Source organism: Pezoporus occidentalis, unplaced genomic scaffold, assembly GCF_034315485.1.
Source record: "Pezoporus occidentalis ecotype Australia unplaced genomic scaffold, CSIRO_AGI_Poc_V1 ctg35, whole genome shotgun sequence".
Taxonomy (NCBI): domain Eukaryota; kingdom Metazoa; phylum Chordata; class Aves; order Psittaciformes; family Psittacidae; genus Pezoporus; species Pezoporus occidentalis.
This window is the reverse complement of record NW_026915483.1, coordinates 6,877,310-6,893,882: the sequence shown is the minus strand read 5'-3', so window position 1 is coordinate 6,893,882 and position 16,573 is coordinate 6,877,310. Positions and strand designations below refer to the sequence as shown.

The window sequence follows — 16,573 nt, the reverse complement described above, 5'->3', positions numbered from 1 at the left end:
TATTAATGAGGTTTGAAAACAATTGCTTTCTCCCAGCAACAGACAGCTCAGACCTTTCCCCTGAAAGGAAAGGATTGGAGGCAATATTTAGGGTTTTTTGGCTGTTGCTGCTGTTCCCCTACCCTGGGGCATTAGCAGAATACAGTCACCACATGTAACACTGTGAAAAAGATTGTGAAATTAAATGGAGAGCAAGATTAAAATGAATTTTCCCACACAAGATCCTTGTCTCTAAATTGGAGAGACATCAATTTGATAGGTGGACCACCCGGTGGATAAAGAACTGGCTAGATGGCCGCACGCAGAGTTGTGGTCAATGGCTCAATGTCCAGCTGGAGACCAGCAATGACCCTCAGGGATCTGTGTTAGGACTGATCTTGTTCAACATCTTTGTTGCTGACATGGACAGTGGGATTGAGTGCACCCTCAGCAGGTTTGCCGATGACACCAAGCTGTGTGGTTCGGTTGATAATGCTGGAGGGAAGGAATGCCATCCAGAGGGACCTTGACACACCTGTGAGGTGGGCTGATGCCAACCTCATAAAGTTTAACCATGATAAGTGCAAGGTCCTACACCTGGGTCGGAGCAATCCCAGGCACAGCTACAAGCTGGGCAGAGAAGAGATTCAGAGCAGCCCTGTGGAGAAGGACTTGGGGGTGTTGGTTGATGAGAAAATGAACATGAGCTGGCTTCAGTGTGTGCTTGCAGCCCAGAAAGCCAACCGTATCCTGGGCTGCATTAAAAGGAGCGTGACCAGCAGGTCCAAGGAGGTGATCCTGCCCCTCTACTCTGCTCTTGTGAGACCTCACTTGGAGCATTGTGTGCAGTTCTGATGTCCTCAACATAAAAAGGACATGGAACTGTTGGAACAAGTCCAGAGGAGGCCACAAGGATGATCAGGGGACTGGAGCACCTCCCGTATGAAGACAGGCTGAGGAAGTTGGGGCTGTTCAGCCCGGAGAAGAGAAGGCTGCATGGAGACCTCCTAGCAGCCTTCCAGTATCTGAAGGGGGCCTATAGGGATGCTGGGAGGGACTCTTCATTAGGGGCTGTAGTGACAGGACGAGGGGTAATGGGTTAAAACTTAAACAGGGGAAGTTTAGGTTGGATATAAGAAGGAAATTCTTTCCTGTTAGGGTGGTGAGGCACTGGAACAGGTTGCCCAGGGAGGTTGTGAATGCTCCATCCCTGGCAGTGTTCAAGACCAGGTTCAATGAGTCCTTGGGTGACATGATTTAGTGTGAGGTGTCCCTACCCATGGCAGGGGGGTTGGAACTAGATGATCTTAAGGTCCTTTCCAATCCTCAATCTTTTATGATTCTAAATTTTAAGTAGCTTAAGACAGCATGCATGCTATATGTCAATGAGCTGAAATGTGCAACATTTAAAGTACAGGTCACCATTTTGCACACTGTACAAGGAAAAAAGTGTTGTTACTCTGTTAATGTTACAAAATATCAGTGTGGCAATTGGGACTACAATGCTTTTAGGACTCAGATGCTATAGAAAATAGAAAGCCTGGTTTTTGGCAACATTTCTTCTGCTCCTATTGTAACTACTTGCAATGCAGCAAAGAAAGCACTGTCTTAAAAACACCAGGAAACACCTTTATTAAGTTATAATTGTACTTATCTTTCTTGACCTTTAATTTTCTGAAAATTATTCTTGTTCCTGAGAGCTAGCAGCCATCATATGTCTGGTTTTGTTATTAATATTTACCAGGAAAGGCTTTTTAATAATAAGCACTGCTGAAGCAAGCTAAATCTTTTGAAAAGAATCACCGATGATACTTTAATTACCCAATAAATTGCACTTCATGTGCAGAATTAATTGGAAAATAATGTTCTAATAAATATGATCTTCCCAACTTACATGCAGATTGAAGCTTTGCCGTCCTGCTCAGAATTGTTCCAAACGAATTTGTGGCCAAACACTGGTATGTTCCAATATCCTGGTTTTTATGTGGGTTATTGATTGCTAAGCTGCCTCCAACCAACCTGTAGTGATAACTCATGGTAAGATCAATATCTGTGCCATTTTGCTTCCACCTTTGAGGGGAAAAAAAATCAAATTACGCTTACAATTTACAGAGCCTATTCATATTTATCTTATATAGTGTGCTGTAGCATAACTGTAATGATAAAAATGTAGTTAAATATCACAAAATTACATCATTTTTTACACAAGACTGCTTCTTATATCAATCTTAATAATACCAATAGTTCTGTTCTTTGAAAAATCTTTACTGCCTTTATGCTAATCACCAGTGCTCACACAAATGTCTACAAAAAGTAATTATATCTTATTCATACAAACTAAGTTGTCCATCTGTTTGAAAACATTGTATATGCCTCAACTACAGCTACCTTATTTTTTATAATATAAATGGTACCTGAATGTACTTTATGGTGCTTGCAATGATGCCATAAATTTGGTTACAAAAATGATTTGGAGTTATAGATCATGAAGGATTACACTTCAGAGGACAGACAAGAGAAGTTTTTGTGCAGCAGACTTGAAACTCATAATTTAATGAGTGCTACGAGTTTAAAACGTGATTTGTTCCTGTTAGTACAGTAAGTAGGAAATGAATTGTCTGCAACATTACAAATCTATTTACAAATGTCAAAATTAAGCTTATATTTCAAAGAAAAAAAATTATGCTTTAAGAAGGGAAATTTTGTGGCTTTACTGTTAGTCACTGAATTTTCATTTTCCCTAGAAAGTCTGATGGAACAATAAAGTACCTCACTGATGTCTGCAAGTTTTTTGTTTGTTAATACCACACTTAAGGTTGCCGGCGTCCTAAAACTATATAACCACATATTTTCTTTTCCTAATTTTATACCACAACCAATTCTTCTGCCTGTATCACTTCTGTTGGCTTATGTAGGCATGGTGTACCCCTCTGTAGGATGCAAAGACCACACAGGAACTGCTAATGGCTCACTTTGAGTTTGCAGAATGCTTTAGGGCAGTCCTTGAAACAAGGGCAATAGTCTCCTTGTTAATTACCTGAAATCACAGCATAAAAAAAAAATCTATTTGTTATTTGCAGAGATGAACTTACTGATAGTGATGGTAGTTTCCACAGCTAACAAATTGAAGCAAACTTCCATCATAACTTTATTCCTGGAAGATGTGACCTGGATGCACAGCACAATTCCTTACTTTGGTTGCCCACAGACCTTTCTCTACAAGATCAGACTGCACAGGCAGTTGTTCTTCTGGAGAAAGGTTTTAATCTGTGCTGTGAAATACATTTGTGTTCCAAAGCAAATCTTGACTAGTATGTACAGAAGAAACAAAGATACTGACTTTTCATTTGTTGTTTTTAAAGAGAAGTAATGACTGATTAAAATATAAAATCAATTTAATCTTGTGAACAAATTCTGGCACTGTTAAATTTATCTGGCTCTGCCTATCACAGCCTTCTTTATTAATGCATTAAAAAATTTAGATGCAACACTGGAACATCGGTAATTGCAGCTGATTTTTGACCTTTATCTACCTTTGCTCTCTTCTTTTTTTTGTTTTCGCTTTAGTTGATCTAGGTTTATGCTGCTGTTCTAGGGTTTTTTGGCTTTCTTCCTTTTCAAACATGAGCAAAATCTTAGCTGGTGCTCATCCATGAGCTTGTTCTATGAAGCAGTTATCTGTATTAGGATTTTGCCTTATTTTGTGATTTGCAGAGGGTACATGCTGTCTAAACCTTTCAGTTTTCTAATATAGGATATTCTGGTATTTAGTTTGCCAGTTCTCTTTAATTTCTGAATCAATCACTGAAATAACTGCTGTCATCATTACATGGTTCCCAATTAAGGTCTATAATTGTTTTTCAAAACAAATGCAAAGATGTTGGCTTAGTTGCTGCAAATGAATTCTTCACAGTATCCCCATAATCATTCTAATCACCGTGGTACAGTGATTATTAAACTTTGCATATAGATCAGAGGTTCATCTCCTGGTGTGGGCTTTTTCCTAATTAATATGTTTACATCACTGAAGGAGGCGAATTAACAAATTCATGTGGTAGACAACGATTTAACCGCTTTGTGTTCTGCAGTACACTAATACACAGAAATCTTTGTTAAAAAAACTTAACTTAGGCCTGTTTTTTTTTTTTTTTTTTTTTGTGAACTTCATGCAGAGATTGGCAAATGCTTTTCCTCCATTACAGGAAATGCTGCCTGGACCCAATTGTTTCAGAATGTGAACTTTTTAAAACATGCTATATTCTGGTTCTGAATTCATTAGTTCCTTAGGAATGTAATACAGAGATGTCCAAACTTAAAAGAAAACTGTGGTTTATGAATTCATTAACCAAATTTTCATATACTATTACCTTCAGAATCTAACATTTTGTAAAACACCAGTTATAAGATGTTCTCAGTAACTTCATTAAGTTAAAGACTTTCAGAACATATATATGTGGGACCTCCCCTGCTTCCCACCATGATTTGAAGTTCTCAAGCAAGAGGTAGCCTACGCTCTCTTGTTCTCTTTTCTTAAGTTGTTATCAGTTTCTACTATCATTGGAATATACCAAAATACCAGCATCTTTCCAATCCATTTGGTTATGTTAAATCTTTTATGATGCACTTACTGGGAACTTCCTTCTAAAGTACACTGCAGTCACATCACTGACATAAATAAATGTGTAATATATGCTTATTTCCCCTTATTTATACTACTTAATCAATACTTGTGATTTACTATTCAAATAGTCTCCACTTCCAAGCAAATAAAAACAGGGACAAGTAGAATTTATTAATGGACATGAATATGTGACTAACGTAAATTTATAATGCAACCACTAATTATGCAATCTGTCTATAGGGAATTGTCGAAAAAATATAATATAATGAATTTTTATCATATTTTCACACTGAAAAAATATTTAACTAAAGATGTTAGAACACAGAAGCACATCAAACTTATAAAAATACTGAAATATTAGAGATTTTTTCAGAATACAGGGTATTCTTAGGGTCTGTTTGAGAAATGTCACTATGCTTCATTATATACAAGTTGGTAGTTAAGATACAAACCCACAGGTTTCTCTGGTGTTCAGACTTCCTTTTCCTCTCTGAATAGAACTTCTGGGCAATGTAGGATCATGACAACATGATCTTGACACCTCTCCTTATACCCTGCCCCATGTTCAAGTACATCCAGAAGAGCTGAGAAGGCAGAATCCTCAGCCTGGAGCCACCCCTTTAAAGAAAAAATATAGGCATGAGGCATTTGACTTGGAATCCAACACTTAACGCAGGCTGAAAACAAGCTTCAGAGCAACTTATTTTCAGGGAGATAAAACTGCTGCTTGGTCACCTATGATCTCTGATATTTTGGTAAGGAAAGGATGTAAACAAGATAAATATATTTTGGGGGTTACTGGAAATCATTCTATGATTTTATGCAATGATTGCAAATGACAAAATAGGTTTATAATCATTTCAGACTTTGTGGTCCTGTACCTCTCACTTTTATTTGTCTGTTGCAGTTATTTTCTGAGGTAGTTTGACATGGAATGAACCTGAATTTATTTATCTTATTTTACTGCATAATTCTAAGTTATGCTGAAATATTAAAATACTGTTATAGTATATTTATTTGTTCAATTGACTGCTTCTGTAAAGATTGAGGGGGGAAAAAACTCCTCAATTTCAAACATGTCTGAAAATGCTGGGTTGTGTGATTATTTTGGATACTAAACATAAGTTCAGGAAAAGTTGGAACTAAGCACCTGAGACCAAACAGGAAATGTCAAAATAGTGTAGAAAAGATTTGCTTGGCTCTAGGTGAATTCTTTTGTTTGTTTTCCAGTGTGGTGGAAGGTTAGCTGTACTTAGTGACTTAATGAAAGAAAACTATGGAACTGCGATATGTTTGTGGATAGGCTGTAAGCAGAAAGACAACTAAAATTCATTACTTTAGTTAGTTGATGGTAATCCCTCAATCAAGTATGACAGAAAAGCTTACATAGAAAAAATTGCAAATCTAATTTGAAATGTTATGTTTATTTACCACCATCACCACACAGAGAAACTGGTGAAATAACGTACCTGATACTATAAAAAATTTTGACTTTGTAGGAAAAGACATAATAGATAAAATGGTGTTCAGCAGGACATTTAGATAATTTTCCCAACACATGCGCTGATTTTATAGATACAAGTCCATATTTTTGTTTCTATTATTAACTGATCTATGTGCTCCACTTCCAACAGTGTCCAACAGGAAATCACTGTCCCTCGTTTCTTATTACTTAGTCCTTATGTCTACTTCAGTTCTATACAGATCTTGCATTGTGATTGTTGTACACCCAGGATTTTGAAATGAAGTTGCAAAAAGCTACTACTATTTGAGTCTCTAAGACTAATACAGTATAGAATAAAATTTTCAGAAAATCCTAAGCGTTTTTTTCTTTAAAGAAATGTATTAATCAGCTTATTTATGTAAGAAATGCTAAATAACAAATTAGCTTGTGTATAATTTTATTCCTGTTGTAGTGGTTCTGTATTTCTGGAGGGAAGAGAAACCTTGCAGTAGTCTTTGCTGTTCTTTTCCATCACTCAACAAAGCATATGATTCATATGTCATATTGTTCTTCACCTATATAAAATAGTTGGAACTTTAAATGTATGGGTTCAATCCTTATCTGACAAAACTGGCATTAGCTCTAGTGAAATCAAAGCGCTGAAGATTCCTTTTGCTTTTCAAGTCATGGTGAAAAGCTCCCAGGTTGTAATAGCAGTGATAACTTCTAATTGACTTAAATGGTTCAGGATCTATCCCCAGCTGCTGATCTCAGATTACCAGAGTAATTGAAGCTTTGCACAATGTCCTTATAGTGCAAAGGAAATAATGAATCTAATTAATGGATAGGTAGGCAAAAAGTAAAAAAGAAAGTATGAATATCAGCTATATGATGGGAGGAGACTTCAAAGGTCTACTGCCTGATGAAACCTTGTTGTCTCTATTATCCGTGCATGTGAGGAGTCCATGGGTGCAATACAAGAGCTAATAATTTTGACAGGTCTCTGAGGATGCTGCCTGTATATGTGCATATGGAGTAGGTGGATAAGTGAACTGGAAAAGACTTGAAATTCATGACATGAAACAGTAGATGTTCATGTTGAAAACAGGATGAACAAATAAGATAACAAATGGGTGAAGATTTCTATTCCTAGGAAGAAAAGTTACACTGTGAAAGGGAGATAAAGCATTCCTTACTAGCACAATAGTTGGAAACAATTTAATACAGGAAGTGTAAAAGCCAAGTTGCTAACTAGTAGTGGTACTTTACAGAGGAAGCTGCTGTGTGAGAAATTAAAAGCTATTGAATAAGTACTAAGTATTTGGTAAGACCACTTTCATTACTTGCATCAATGATTCTATTATTGCTGTTGCTGTTATTATTATTATTACTATTATTATTTTCCTAGGTAATTATTTTCCCCATTCTTTTCTGAAGAAAGCACACTGTCATTTTTTCCCAGATTTCCATCTTTTCCTCTTATTAGACTTAGGTTTCCACATCCTTGATGCAGCAACCTGTTTTGAATGAGTCAACAGTGATTGAATAAACACACAGTCCTATGTACCAAGGTTTCAAGTGCATCCAAAGAGTATTTTAAGCTAGATATCAGAGTTTTGCCTTGCTGTTTCTCTAAATAAACACTATAAATATATATCTGAAATGTTAGAAATAGAAATGGGCAAGGATGTTGCTCTTTCCTTTGCTTTCCAAGCATTTATTAATGTATGGAAAGTTTTATCAAATACAGATGCACAGCATTTCATTTTTTACAGTTTTTCACAGCTGTTTTGTGGAATCAGAAGTAATTTTGTATGTTTTAAAATAATCTGAGGACAATTTTCAATGATGTACTTCCTTCTCCTGTGTTAACTCTCTTAACAGTAGACTAGCAAAAATATTTTTCTTTCATTCCTCAAATTTACTATGCCTATTTTTACTCTAGCTGTAAGTGCTCAACACATGTTGAGGTACGCATGATGGTGTTCTACTGATTAAAACACAGATTTACAGTGAAACACTGCTCTTCCAAATTTGACTTCACCTGTAGTATGGGAGTGGGTATCCTTTAGCTGTACAGTTCAGTAGGATTTCTGTATTTGCTGAGGCCACAGAGTAAGTGGTGTCATATGGCTCTTGGATAAAAATAAGACCATGAAGGGTTTCTTCCTCTGTGAAAAAAAAAACAATAATTTCAGGTTAGACAACTTTAACATGTCCTTACACATAAAAGTATCCTTTGCTTTTGGTCAAAAGTTAAGGTCTGCTGTTATATTCAGCAGAGAATGCACGTCCAGACTTTTGGCTATTAAGGAGGAAATATTTCAAGCCTGATTGATAATAAAATTGCATATCCTAGGTGGTGTTGATTTATTTTGCATGTGCCAGTGAAGACTAGCTTCTTTGCATATTTCCTATGGAAGCTATAAGGCAGTCTATTAAATCTCCCCCATCTACCTCATATCTGTGCTCTAGATGGCGACTCGAAGCAGGAAAGGATAAAGTTGTGGCTTTCTGTGTTTGGCACTCCTACCTCCCTGCTCGCCTGGTGGATGTGTCTGCCTCATATCACCCTTCAGAAGACAGGGAGCTCATTGACTGCAGCCAAGCTCCAGCAACACAGTTTTTGCTACAGTCCATGGCAGTGCATACCATGGGAGATGGAGAGGAGGACCCCAGCAGACCAGCAAATGGCTTCTGGATTGCAAGGTACATTATGGTTTCAGGGTTTGGTTTGGGTTTTGGGGGTTTTCTTGTTTGGTTGGTTGTTTTCTCTTGTTTGGTCACTTTTAAAACAAAAGTAACATCAAACAAAGGTTGATTACATATAATATTCAGAAGTATCCTCCCATTGACCCACAGAGTCTAATTGTAGCATGTAAACACAGAGGAACAAGAGACATGTGGACTGGGGTGATACACATTTGCTTCCTCAAAATCTCAGAGGTTCCTGCAAGAAAAACTTTTATGGAGATTAACTGACTTTTTTTACAGCTATAACTGAATCTAGTGACAGGGCAAATAAATGATCCCAGATCCCTGAATAAAGCTTTTCTCCACTTCTTGGATATCTTACATCAGTCCAAGAAATTCAGAGTTTGCAGTAAAGTTGCATAGCTGGGAAGAAGAAATATTAACCCAAAAAACTAATTGCTCTACAATTGTATTCTGGAAGCAACATAAATGTTGGCAGTGATTTTATCCACCTATTTTGTCTGCTTGTTGGTAATGAGAGAGGGAAGGTACCATCTAATTCCCAAAGGCCACTGCTTCACCACTTTGTGTTATCACTTCTGTCCCCAGGTTCCCAAATGTAGTTCTCCAAGTGCTCTATAGCTCTGTAACTCTAGAAAATTTTCTCAGCTGCTACAAATAGGTCTTGCTCTACTGACACCAGCAGAGTCTCCTGCATCCCCAAAGATGATAAGCTGTCCTGATGCATTAACTCAGTGTGAACCCCCAGGCAGTTCCCCAAGCTTTACCCCAGCCAGGTCAGCACTAGCTACTGGCACCCTGTCAACCCAAACACCTGCAGGGCTATAAGCAACTGCAGACTGCATGTCAAAAATCAGATCTGTATCTGCTACCAGCTGTATGCATATTCATCTCCCTTTGTACTTTTCCACCACTCCAGTCTATGATGTCCTCTACACTTTAAGAAAGCCAGATCAGCGCTGTTGTCAGCTTGCATTATTTTGTGGCACTTGCTGTTATTCTAAGAGCCCTAATCCTGCAATTGTATGAATAATTTTGTTCTGAAGTAATAATAATGTAATATTTAATTATATCTTTTTATTTATTTTGTTTAATTATTTTTTATTTATTTTATGTCTGAAATAGTTTCCACTAAACCAGAAAAGTTGACAACCCCATCTTTCTAGGAGAAAAATTGCTTTTTACTGGTGAATATAGTCTTTCTTGCTTCAGTGGAGATAAAGCAAAGAACATTCGGCAAAACTAGAGAGTGATGAACAAAGGAAAATGCTTTATATTTCAGTTTTTGACCAGAAGCTTTTTAAGGATGGCATCTGATAATGATAATGTTTTTCACATATCTGAATCAAGGTGTCCATTCCTGTGTGTTTTTAGCCCAATTTGCACTGTATATCCTTTGAAAACTCAGAACATCAGCCCAGCTGTGAGTGTGTTTTCATGAGCAGTACCTGTGAGAAATAGCCTTCAAGAGAACTGGAATAAAATTCAAAGTAGCACTCAAAAAAGATTGATTTGTTTTATACTACAATAGCTGTTTGGGTAGACACATCTCATTTTAAGAATATCTCGTTATAAAGGAGATAGCATTGGCACACTAGGAAGCAAAAATACATCCTCTCAATTTAGGATATCAAGTCAGGCCACTAAAACAGCTGAGATGAGCTAGTGGTCTGAAGACAAAATATTAAACTTGGCTGAATGTTATATGTGGTGTTATAAGTGACACAACAGACTATAAAATGCAGTAAATCACATAAAAAGTATCACTTTCCACAACTCTTTCATTCTGTTAAACTCTACAGACTATATGTGTTGCTCAACTACATTCAAAACATGATATGGCCTTGCTGTTTGATTTTGGTCGGATTACTCAAGTACCTAAAGATAAGTGTGTGTTTTGGTCCTTACATTTGTCTAGAGCTTCAATTCATATTTTTCTGGTCTTTATATTGTGGTTCTTCCAAGGGACTCTAGCCATAGAGCAAGATGCTCTAGTAAAAATAACTCGTATCTTGCAGTCCTTTCTATCAGAAAATTTACACCTCTCCCAAAATGGACTTAAAACCCTGTATTATTTTTCTTTTATTTCATGCTTTCGGAATCAAATGACTGTAAAGTTAAACCAGTTCTATTTCTATTTCTCACAGTAGTCTATCATCTTGTTGTGGAGAGTAGGGAAGAAGGCAATTTGCTGAGCAAACCATGTGGGGCCCTCAGAGAGGGTGGCTGGCTATAGTTAAATAATCTTTATTCCTTTTCCTGTTACTCTTCTATTTTTAATCCCTTGACAATTTTTAAGACTTCTTATTTTGCTGTTTCTACAATTGATCCTTTGACTTGTCTTTGGTAGAATTTTTTTCCCCTTCTGGTTTAATTTACTTATCCTGTTAGTCATTCTTGCTACCTTCCCAGAGCCACCAGTGAAAAGGTTTTCTAAAGCACCCAAATGCCCTAGGGATCATTTTTTAAATCAGTGTAGCTGGGTGGGACTGAAATTAACAATGGAAAGCTGCCTGATGTATATAAAAATCCCTGCTTTAGCTGAGAAAAATGAAAATATTTTGGTAAATCTGGAATTAAATTCCCATAATGAGTTCTAAATGTAATTTAGACTCATTTGTCATTTGCAGACTTTTGAACATCTTACTTCTTGCATCCCTTTTCAATGTCCTTAATACAGCAGACCCTTATTGTGTCAAACAGGAACACAATCGTTTACGTGTACCCTAACAGCTCCTTAACAGCAGACACATCACAGTCCCTATCAAATAAATATTAGCCGTGAATTTTAGTACAGGTGGCTTTGTGCAATCATTTGGCTTTCTCTTTAATATCCTTTTCTTGCTGCCTGATCTGTAGCAGAGAATAACATGAAACTTGTGAGAAATGATGTGCACTTTCAGAGCCAACAGTATACTATGAGTCCATCTCATATTTATAGAGAAGGTATTATTTGTAGAGAAGGTCAGACTGGTCATTTCCAATTTCCTGATGCATCCTTTTGCGTTTTGTATAGCAAATGGCCATATATTTCCCCCCCTTTCTCTAGATTCAATACCAGTCACCATGATTTCTCCAGAGATACATATGACAAATGAATCTTTATAGGACTGTTTACTTTTGTTAAGATTCAAGTAAGTAAAATTTTTTAAATCTATTGGAATACAAATATTTTATTAAATTTATAATTTTGTTCATAAAACTTGTGTGGAAACCCTCAGTGTGGTGCTAGAAAGCAAACATAAACTCTTGTTATGAAATGTTTTGTAAGAAGTTAAAAAGTATTTCGTTATGATACTAAATGATCTCCATAAAGACCATAATTATCCTTGTCTGAATTCAGATCTAAAGTATGAAAATGAATCAGCATTCGTTTATTCGTTATTTCATATTGTCTTCAGCCAATACAAAGATTAACACAGTGCCAATGGAAGAGCAGGAAGCCTGTTTTTTTCATAATTATGTATCAGCAGAGGATATCACGGTGCTTTGTGAGCATCAGTTAGCTATTTTGGGCTGTGATATTCATCTCAAATATAGTCAGAGGTTTTGGTTAGTCACAATAAATATTTAAATGCTTATGCACTGTCTCATCCAGACAGGGAGAATAAATCACAAATCTGGAGCCTACTCTTGATCAACTTAATTTCCAGCCAAATCCTGCTCCCTGTACTTTTCTGTTGCCTGACTCTGGCTGGCTTCATGTTTAGCTCCTTACCAGGTATCTGTTCAACTGGAAATGATAGGCAATACAGCCTGAGAGCAATTTAGACTGTTCAAGACCCAGTCTGTAGCATATGTATACATAACTCAAGTGGACCAATTTTGCAAACAAGCTGATTATCTTTTTATCCCTTTCCTAACACAGCTTTTCCTTTCTATTATGATTTTTTTTTTTTTTTTTTTACAAAGTGGAGTTGTAATTATTGTTAATCAAAACTGCTGAGTAACGTCAGATAAATTCTGTTTGGTGAAATTGTCCTAGAAACGTCATGCTTTGCTGGCAGAGAAAGACCACGTAAAGCTTTGGGTTTGCCTGTATGAATCAGCTCCAAGTAGACAGACTCAAGAGTATTAATTGCTCAAGGCCGAGAAACGTACAGTTCTGTTCTGAGAGCTCCAAAGTCTGCAGTATTTGCAACTACAGTGATTATTTCTGCTGCAACCATGTTTTGTGGAGGTGCTCAAAGACTACAGAGTCCTGTGTGCTTGAAGAATCCCAAATAAGTGATGGACGAGGGGTGCTCTTTCCTCACTTGGACTCATGCAGCAGACATGGAGGGGTCATGCAGGTTTATATGTAGCCTATCAGTGCACCCTTACTGAAGACAGTAAGAATAAAGAATCCAAAATAATGGCAAAATCTGTACTCTGAAAAGCTTCTGAATGCAAAACTGCTATAATTCACATAAGCAAACCAGATAAGGAGGAATTTATCCAGGCTATTAAGCTCCAAGGAAGGCTGTAAATTCCAGGTGTAGTGAGTTTCTAATGAATCTTTCTTAATGTGCCTTAGATAGAGCCTCATATCTGATCCAAAACATTAATATGACTTTATGGGCCAAAGCTGACACCTGATTAAGATGCCTCTTTTAAATCAGCTTGATAGTAAAACACCTGTCAGCTCTAGCTAAAAAGATGAGACAGGTGAGTTAGGGACTCCAACCTTGTAACAACAGCATGGGTAGAAAAAAATATGAAAAGTCCAAATGATTTCAAAATCTGTCTAATTTTCTTCACAGCTGAAGACACTAGTAAGCTTTAATTGGAAGATGAGGAATTTATAGGGCCTACAAATGTTGTTGAGTCTTTCCCTGCAAATACCATTGGGTTTATTTGATTTAACTTGTCAAAAGCAGAACAGAATGATTATTTTCCTCATCAAAAGCCTGGCCCAGGCAGCTCAAGGACTTTAAAAGGGGCATGACAGATGCAAAAGAAGAGGTAATGTATGAGATGCTGTTTGCTATCAGGAAAGTGTAAAGTAATGCACATCAGTTCAAGAAATCAGATGTTAACACTGGAAAAGAAGGTGGAAAAAGAAGAAAAGAGCCATAAAAGCATTCTGTAAAAGGAAAACTAACTTGCCAGAACTATAGGAAATGGGAGGCAGGCTTCCCTCTTCTCTCTCTCGATTGATTGAATGTCAATTGAGAAAGACATTCAGTTCTCAATCAGAGAATGAAGCAGTAGACATACACAAAGAAAGGGAGATTAGATGTTACAGGTTTGAGCAGGCAGAAGCAGTCTAAAACCTGTAGGATTTTCCCAAAAGGGCTTTCAACTTTTGTGTGTTTTCTCCCTTCAGACATGGATGTGCAGAGTTCCAGAGACACAGGGCTCCTTTCAAGTCTTAATTCCTATTGAAAAAGTCAAATTTGGAGTAGTGGTCTCTGGCTCACCCAGGGAATCACGGTCTGGATTTGAGTTTGGATAGGTAACTATCAAGACCAAAGTAGTGTTGCTTCTGCTTCTCCAGCCCTGGTAAATGGCACAAAAGTGTTAAATGTCTTCACTGAAAACAATTCTGTAGACCCTAAATTTATTCCTTGAAAAATTATTCAAATATTCCAATATTTTTCCTAATATTTAAACATAACCTGTATGGTGGTGTAGGTAGGTGTGATCTGAGGTTAATGTGCCAAGCAATGCACTCAGGTTATACAATAACTGCACATTTTCCTGAAGTACTTGGGTGTGAAAACGACCAATGAAAGTATAAAATATGACTTTAATTACTAACATTACCAGCTGTCAGGACTGCCAGAATCTAGCATATAAATACATGTGATATATCGCAGGTAATAATTATTATGCAAAACTGACCATATTGAATTATAAGTCTTGTTCCATTAAATAATTATTGACAAAAGAATTTGTCAAAATCTGATGCTTCAAACATTTTTAACAGTTCTGCTATGATAACCAGTATTGCCACAACACTTTGAGGTAACTTTCTGTGATTATAATTGGGTATCAGTGATTTTATTACCCATCTGCATTCTGGTCTGATATATACACACATTCCAATTCCAAAATAATTAAGGATGGATCTCTAAATGCCGAAAAGTGATGCTTCTCATCATTTTATACTGAGTATAGCAATCAAACTCTTCCTTCTGATTTATATGATACTGACTGCATTCAATACGAAAACAAAATATTCCCTAAAAATTCCAGACCACAGGTTCAAGCTACAGCAAGGAAACTTGCTGATAATGGATGTATTCCGGATAGCATTCAATGGAGCTTCACTAAGCTTACACCTTTGGCTACAGATGAACACAGATTTATGAACAGTTCTTTGTGGAGATACATGTAAAGGTACAATAGCCTGAATAAGTGTAGGGGTTATGAACACACTAGTCTGTGAACTGTATTAAAAATGTAGTATTTTATTCAAAAATAAATAATGTGTGAGTAACAATGCTAGAATTACTACCTGTGCATGACTTCACTGGCTTTATGGAAATATCTTATGAAGACTTTTGTGCTGTTATGCAAGATGTAGGCAAGATAAAGGAAGCCTTTTCATCTGTGTAGATGATTTGTTTTGTGTCATGAACTTGGTCATGTCCTTCAGGTGCAGAACTATTGTGGAACAAACATCTAATTACAGAGACAAATATCCACAATGAAGTTAGAGGGATGTGTCTTTATGATGTATAGTAATCCTGATGTGCACTCTTCTCAATGAAATTTCATTAGTTTTTGTGTTACTAGGTAAGATGAATAAATAATAATGAACCTTTTCCAATCTACTGCACAAGCATTTTGTTCACTGTAATTTCAGTTATAAGTGAGACCTAGATTCAATGACAGATACTGTTTGCTGCATTGTACTGTTGTAATATTCATTTGGCACTGTTGCCAAACTGACTGAAGACTTAATTCAATAATTTATAATACAGGAAAAGGTAACAGCTATATCATTTAATATCCTGCCAGTTAAATCCAGAACTTTGTTTCTCTGTAACTTTTTTATTGTGCAAAATAGAACTGTGCTTTACTGCCTTAGAAGGATGGTGATTAATTAAGCTCAGACATTTTTTGTCACTGCTAGTGCTGGTCAGCTCTGGGGTTTTGTGTAATGACTCCAAAACTCCATTGCAACTACTGATCAATGCTCTGTAAAGAGTAGCTACTAACTTGGCTAAGCATGTAACACTATGGCAAGCTACAGTTCTGCTCATACTCAAAAGAGGGAGGGGAGGTAAGAAAGATAAAAATTTCTTCCAGCCTTTAAGCTTCATTTCAGACATATTTCAGTCTTTTCATTAAGCATCTTGCTTTGCAGCCCTACGTTCCCATCCAGTGTCTCTGGAGACAGAGAGAGACAAAGGGAATTGCTCCATCGCCTCCATCCTCCAGGCGCTGAGCAAGCCAAGGAGGAGGAATAGTTCTGTCTCTCTTTTCTCCCTTTTCCTGTGTTAGGACAAATCATCTGAGTGGTTTCAAGAAGTTAGACTGAAATGCATTACTCCTCTGCCTCCTTGGTTTTGGCTAGCCTGAGGTATGTGGGACATCCAAGCCACTTAATCTTCAAGCTCATTTACGCAAATCTTTGCCATCTTTCATAGCACCCTTCTTACTACCCTATGGCAAAAAGACCTGGGGAATCTGCTGGGAAAATACTGATCAAATATGACTGAATGTACAAGGACACCTTTTTTTTTTTCATTTCCCCAGTGTGACTCTAATTTCAGTGCAGAAATGTGCAGCAGCCTGATGAACGCTATGTCTGGCTAGCACTCTTATAGCTGGTGGTAGATACAATTTCATGCTTCATCCATTTTTTTCTATGTAAAGACTAC

At 36.9% G+C, this 16,573-nt stretch overlaps 1 protein-coding gene and 1 long non-coding RNA gene across 2 annotated transcripts in view; one reads left to right on the top strand and one right to left on the bottom strand.

The window, feature by feature from the left end:
* The window catches only part of LOC134169625 (uncharacterized), a 35,263-nt gene extending 21,377 nt beyond the window's left edge, over positions 1–13,886 (top strand). The window contains exons 2-4 of the long non-coding RNA XR_009966959.1: positions 8,520–8,753; positions 10,562–10,649; positions 13,508–13,886. This is a non-coding gene — a long non-coding RNA (uncharacterized LOC134169625). The remainder of the gene's footprint in view (positions 1–8,519; positions 8,754–10,561; positions 10,650–13,507) is intronic.
* LOC134169623 (contactin-6-like) overlaps positions 1–16,573 on the bottom strand; it is a 146,611-nt gene that overhangs the window by 84,588 nt on the left and 45,450 nt on the right. Inside the window, 2 exon segments of the mRNA XM_062630363.1 lie at positions 1,874–1,998; positions 8,089–8,215. Coding sequence (XP_062486347.1) covers positions 1,874–1,998; positions 8,089–8,215 — 252 coding nt within the window.